The sequence below is a fragment of the Gastrolobium bilobum genome, unplaced genomic scaffold (assembly GCF_033153095.1).
Source record: "Gastrolobium bilobum isolate Gb01-03AN ecotype WA unplaced genomic scaffold, APGP_CSIRO_Gbil_v1 utg7702, whole genome shotgun sequence".
In the NCBI taxonomy this organism is placed as follows: Eukaryota; Viridiplantae; Streptophyta; class Magnoliopsida; order Fabales; family Fabaceae; genus Gastrolobium; species Gastrolobium bilobum.
In genome coordinates, this window is record NW_026897275.1 from 119,274 (window position 1) to 126,359 (window position 7,086).

At 31.6% G+C, this 7,086-nt stretch overlaps 1 protein-coding gene across 1 annotated transcript; it reads right to left on the reverse strand.

The window, feature by feature from the left end:
- Window positions 1–2,742: 2,742 nt before the first annotated feature.
- LOC133305686 (GDSL esterase/lipase 5-like) lies at window positions 2,743–6,180 on the reverse strand. Its single transcript, XM_061505925.1, has 5 exons — window positions 5,910–6,180; window positions 5,667–5,791; window positions 4,337–4,573; window positions 3,676–3,937; window positions 2,743–2,978 (listed from the first exon to the last, which is right to left on the reverse strand). The coding sequence occupies exons 1-5, from the start codon at window positions 6,178–6,180 to the stop codon at window positions 2,743–2,745; spliced, it is 1,131 nt and encodes a 376-aa protein (XP_061361909.1).
- Window positions 6,181–7,086: the final 906 nt, after the last annotated feature.

Here is a 7,086-nt window from a genome sequence, read left to right on the forward strand (position 1 = left end):
TATAAACTCCATCTATATCCTTATGTAATTGCAAAACCACAAATAAAATCCTGAAATGCCTCAATATCATAAATAAATACTAAGTCATGATGCTACATCGCGTAGTCATGACCAACGTCCATAAATCATGGCGTATACAAAACATACATGTTCAACAATAACACAAATAAATCAATGGCATGGACAACCCCCATGCTCACAACAAATAAAACATACATAGTCTAGTAAAAACATAATGTCATAATAATCATGTCACGGTACAATAATCATATCCATAATAATCTAAATAAAACATGCATCTCAAATAAACTCTACTCCGACCTCTTGTCTCAGAAAGCATCCATCTCATGAACATCTGTACCTGAAAATATGCCCCACATGGGGTGAGATCTCTAAAAATAAATCTCAGTAAGCAAGGGTTCTCGAAGAGTTCCTCCGCCCCAAGCTCACTTCGGTATAACAGTTCAAATATAACTGTTCAACAATAATAATATAATCACATGATGCAGAAACATATATATCATGCATGTGTGCTAACAAGTCTACTGGCCAGAGAACGATATGATTTACACACGTCTGCTACATACATAAGAAGTATAAGGCTCATGCCTTATACCCACACTCAGGAAATACAGTCTTGTGCAGCTCCACACTACACTCATGTATTAGCCATCTTGTGTGTAATACACCACATAACATATATATATGTATATATATATATATATATATATATATATATATATATATATATATATATATAAGAGTACATCATTTCACCATCTCAAATAATTGATAAGAACATATACCACATAAAACTACCATCCCCCTCTTGGAGTATGGTGGAACAAATGAAGATTACCTTGAGAACACGAAACTTACCTGTGAAGTAGTATAATCAAACTCAAAATCCAACAGCAGCTCACAGATCACAAAACAGCAGGATCAAGGTCTGTTCATAACATAAATATCATCAACACTCATGCTCTATATTTCAAGTCAAAAGGAATACATTTTCTTCCTCATTTAGCGTACTGCAGGCTTTTCCCAAAGCCCCTCAACACAAACTATCTTTGCCATTTTTAAAACTTAAGTTTCAAATATTTAGAAAACATTCTAAGATTTTAATATGTTAAACTAGACATCTCCATCTTTCCAAAGACATATTTTATGTCTCAATCGGAGTTGTGTAACTTCGGTTATGATTTTTGTAAAGTGACTGCTGCAAACTGAATTTCCAGCAACAAAGTCGCTACTTAAAACTAACACTGCGATCAAACTACTTATCCAATGGCTATAAAATTTTACAAAGTTGTAGAAATATGTGTTAGCTTAATATAGGTCAAAACGGAACTTGATTTAGATTTCTGTAGCTGAAGATATTGAATTTTTAGCAAACTATATTCGCTGTTGGTTCATGTACTCGGGTAACAAAATATGTACCCGGGTAAGTTCCTGAAGAACATCTACCCGGGTAGGGTTGAAGATGTACTCAGGTAGAACATCAGCTGAACCTAGATTTTGACCAAATATGTCAATTTTCGCAAACCAAAACCATGAATTATCATTTTTAAGGTTCATAGAGGTTCAAGCTACCCTTTTAATTTATGTTCTAACTAGTAGTCCACTAAGTTATCTTTTTTTACTCATTAAACATATTCAAAACTCAATCTTTTCAACAAAATTCAAGAGAAAGGGGTGAGAGGTATACCCAAGGCTTCCAATACAGAAAGAGAAGGATCTTTAGAGACTTTGGTGCTACCATCAGCTACTGCCCAACCTCACCCACAGAAATGGTCTTCAAGTTTGATTCTTTCTCCATCAAGAGTGCTTCTAGGTGGTCAATGGTGTGTTTAGTGTTTCTTGAAGGCAAAACTAAGAAGTTGTGAAGAGAGAAAGGGTGGCAGAAATGAGAGGATGAGAGGCTGCATCTACATGGGTGTTATAAATTCTGACCTAGGGTTTAGTGCCATTAGCTATTTATAGGTGCACTCACTAATCCACAGTATTAGTTCTAATAGTTTCGCTAATCATTTTTTCACCAAACTTAATATTCTGAACCTAGACATTTTTCTAAGAATTATCATATTTTTCTTATAATTTTTTGCTACACTTTACCGGTACACGTTTTGTACATAGACGGTATTAGTTCGGATATCACCGCTCATTTTTATTACTCCAAACTTGATATCCTAGACCTAGATATTTTTCTAGGAATATTTGTATTTTTATTATAATTTTTCAGGATACTTCGCCGATACAGATTTATACTGTGAAGCAGAACCATTAATCACACTTTTCATCAGAAAAATAATTTAAGTATTATTTGACCTTCTCGATAATTATTCAAATCTTTCTATATTTATTCAAAGTCAATTATGAAAATCTTTCTTAAATTCATAATTAAATTACTTAAATTCCTAATTTAGCGGTGCGAGTTCTTTATCGTTCACAACCTAAAGCACCAACTTTCTGAAATAATTGTGAAGAATAAAGATTTTAAGAAAAACTTTACATGTTGCTAGTTTCTGTATATCTGTTCAAACTTCAAATATGATTCTATTTTGCTATTTCTATTAACATAGAAGACCATGCATGAAAAGACGTTTGAAATGTGATCCATTGATCCATTTTATTATGCTATTTATAGCATAAAATATGAAATATTACACATAACAATAATAACCTAAGAATTTGTTATTTTTTATTTTATTCTGTGAAGGACTATATTTAACTAGCTAGTCTTCAAATGTCAAACAACTGTTTCAGATTGTAAGATTCAAAGACATCTCTATTTCCACTCCACATTAACTTGGCGAAAAGCTCAGCAGCATGCTCCGTGGGATGCAAAGAATCAAAGAACACATAGTCATTGACATTGCTACATAGCTGATATTCTTCAATCCCCCTTTTCCCTCCACAACTAAAATCTCCTCTGTAAGGTCCACCTCCACAACAAGCTGTATTCCCTTCTTTGAAACCTTACCAGCAAAAAAATAAATAGAAAGCAATAGTTACAAAAAAAAAATGATGCAGGTAAAAACTAGGCCATATATATATATATATATATATATATATATATAGGGGAAGGATCCATTTACAAACTTTTTTTTTACAAATTTTTAGAAATTACACTATCTTCGGCCGGGAGAACATAGTGTAACCAGTGTTCTTCCGGAAGAAGATAGTGTAGTTTGTAAACAAAATTTTTTATAAATATAACTTGACCCATAGTAATACAGAGATAGATGTAAATTAACTTTTATCAACTGAGCATTAGATTAAGATTTCAACGTAAATAAACAACAAATATATATATATATATATATATATATATATATATATATAGTTATATATATGTAGGGGTAAACATTTCTACAACCACTTTAGATAAATTTATATGTTTTCCCAGGAGAACATAGTTATAACACTAAAGTTGCTTTTTTTTTCTATCTCCTAATTTACTTTTCAGAAGCTGTCTGCTGACGTGAAGAGAGAGAAAAAAACAATTTTAGTGTTATAACTATGTTCTCTCAGGAGAACATAGTTATAAAAGGGTAGTTGTTGATAAGCTTATCTAAAGTGGCTGTAGAAGTATTGTTTCCATATATATATATATATATATATATATATATATATATATATATATATATATATATATAGTTAAAGAGCACATACCATATTCTGAAGGGTATTTAATTACTTCAGTAAGTGCATTGTAGAAGTCAGTAATTGAGTATCTGAATCCCTTTAGCTGTTTCTCTAGCTTCTGAAGCATTTTGGAAAGTGCACTATTGTGTAGCCTTGCAAGTGCTGAAGCTTCTTGTTCCAGGCATGCATCTATTGAAGTCCCATTTACAAATCTCCTTAGAATTGGAAGGCAATTCGCAGGATCCACATTTAGAAACCCGAATTTTCTTCCACCTTCATTATAAATTTTCTACAAAAAAATAAATAAATCAATCATTAAAATAACTAAGTACTAAATACTGGGTACGAAGAAAATAATTATTTTTAAATAAAAAGTTACTGCAATAGTGAGGCCAAAGGTTCAAATCTTCTAATCAAGTTAGTTAAAAACGGAAAGGAGATAAAAAAAATCATAAAACATAAAATTGTAGTAATAAAAAATTGTAAAAAAATAAAAGCGCTTATAATGTTAATAAAAACATTTTGATAAATTTTTTTGCAAAAAAGCAAAAATACAGTTTTAAAACGAGATTTTAACTACCATGCTTCTAATAGCCCGTACTCTTAAAAAAAAATCAAAAATTAATTCACGAAAAAAGCCTTTCCCACACCAAGCACTAATCTATTTTTAATGTGGGTAATAAGGTACTTTGATCACTGCTGTAATGTTGCCAATCACTAGATCCACTATTTCTTGTTGAGGGTATGGAAGAACCCCTTTCCCATTGGAGCTTGTATAGAGAGGGGCTGCATAGTCATTGCCTCCAACGGAAAATATGTAGACTGCTCTGGACTGCAATTTCTTGGCTTCCTTTTCTCCTAGTTTCTGCCTGAATAGCTTGCTTACTTGTGCAAAGTACAGTGCCTGAGTTTTTAGGTCTATCACCTAAAAGGAAAAAAAAGCTTACATACATAAGATCCAATTTTGAATGTAGTGTGAGAATTGATAATACAAAACTTACAAATATCTTAGCTAAAATAAGAGTTTCTATTATGATCCCAACTTCTCATGTTGTAGGAGAAGATTAACACTATGTACTACAGGTAATACATAGTTATAATATTAAACTTAATTTTTCTCTCTTTGTCATGTCAGTCGACAACCTCCGAGGATAGAGAAAAAAAATAGTTTGTAAAATTATAATTACGTAATGCCCGTAATATATAATGTTAATTCGTTATAGGAGAAAAAAACTTCTACTACATGAGAGCTATATTTTCCTTACATTATATATGCACTAAATCATGACTCATGAGTACACACAGGGCACATATATAGAAGCAATATTGATGTTATACTTAAAGAATTTACTTGGTCCAACTCTTAATTTATGCATAAAATATATTAAGGAAAAAATTGATTCTACCCAACTCTCATTTTACATTTAACTCAACCATACTTTGCAGAATTTCAACAATATTAATATGATAACCAACCATTTAATTTCAAATTATTATTTTTATATTGGATCAATGTAGGAGTTCAAATCTAACAGAATTGGTGGGGAATTGAGAGAGGGAGGAAACGTGAGGGAGAGAGAGAGTTAGAGAGAGGAAATAGAGAGAGAAGTTGTCCAACTTTTCCATGTTTTCTATTAACACCCCTCTTGGGCTATATACTCACACCACTTACAATCTCCTCTGAGTTTCTTAATTTCCCAAATACAAATATTACCGATCCAGGACAATTAATAAACTGACTACCTTGTTATGCGAGTCGGCCTGTTCACATCCAGCCCAACGATGTGGGGTGCAACAATCAACAATTTTTATTATTTCTTTATGGATTTCAATGTTTAATTTCTTGCTTTGCACAGGTTATTTCGGTGCTAATACCACTTCCTTAATTAAGAATTAAAAGTTATGTACAAGGGTCACCTGCTCTTCATAAACCAAGTCATGTGACAATATTCAAAATACCATTCATTAAGTCTGTAATGATATACAATTTTTCAAAAGTTAGCAAAAGGACAACGTACCCTTCCTTGATTAGTTTCAACCAGAGCCCCAGCTCCAGCTGATGCAAAATTCACCCCATACATGTACTGACCATGGTATCCAGGATGCAGGTATGGTGGAATTAATGGCAACTCTGCATACTCAGCTGCAAACACTCACCAAACCAAACCACAAAAATTAATAAGCTAAAGTAAAAACTTCATATCATAAAGAAAATTTTAAAAATATGCTTCAAATAGGTAAAATGATTACTGAAAACAAACCAATGAAATCTGGTATTATCCGTCCATCAGAAAATCTTCCAGTGGGATAGTTGAAGAAAGTTTCCCCATATGGGGGATAGTTAGCCTGAAGAAAAGTGGTGGCATTGATGTAATCGTTGTTTCCAGTATCAAATAGTGAGTCTCCGAATATGAATAGGGCTCTGTGGTTCTCTGGCAGGTTGCTGCTTTGGGAAAGTGAGAGAACAGAGTTGTGAATGAAAGTGCTCAGATACAAAGTCAAAACAGAAATGGAAACCCTTAAGCTTGCCATCTTAGAAATTCTAGTTCTCTTTTCTCATGCACAATTAGGTACAGCATTGTCAGTTATTATATATAGGCATTGCGAAATGCTCGTGCTACACTTTTTCTCGTTCATATTACCCCAAATTAATATATTATTTTAAGATTATTAAATAGTAACACGAACATGTTAATTTTACAAACTTGTCGTCTAGTACAAATTCTATTCTGAAGTAGCAAAAATCAAAAGAAATTAGTGTTTCTCAGATAGTTTTATTTTTTATATATATGAAATTTATTTTTTTTCCTTTCTCTTCATTTTATATGGATCCACATGGATCTCGTATATTTATATGTGTATAAGAGATAAAATTATTTCTTGTAATATAAAAAATATTATTCTCATAATCAAAAGTAATAGCAACGCATTTGGTCGGAATTAAAGGAGTTTTTTTTTTTTAAAAGGAGATTTTACATTAAAATCTTGTGAATAGAAAAAAAAAAAGTGTTTGGAGCAATGTTATTAAAACCGGCTCAGTCATTGACCCGGTCGAGGTACTGGGTTACTGGTTCAACCAGTGGGTAACTGGTTCAACCGCATGACTCGGTAATTATATGCAATTTTATAATTTATATTAAAAATATTATAAATATACTCAAATATATAAAAAAAAAGATAAAAATTTCAAATATTTTTTATATAAAAAATAATAAATCACATTTTATTATCCAATAAAAGATCAAACAAAAATATAATGATCGTGATACGGGGCTTTAGGTTTAGGAAACAACATCTTTAACTATAAATCAAATCAAACTTTTCTGCATAGTGTATAATTGAGATAATATTTTTGTTGTAGGTACGTAACTTATGTAAGTCAATAAGCAAAAAAATATTCAAATATGTCCATTATAATTTTTTTTTGAAAACAAAAAT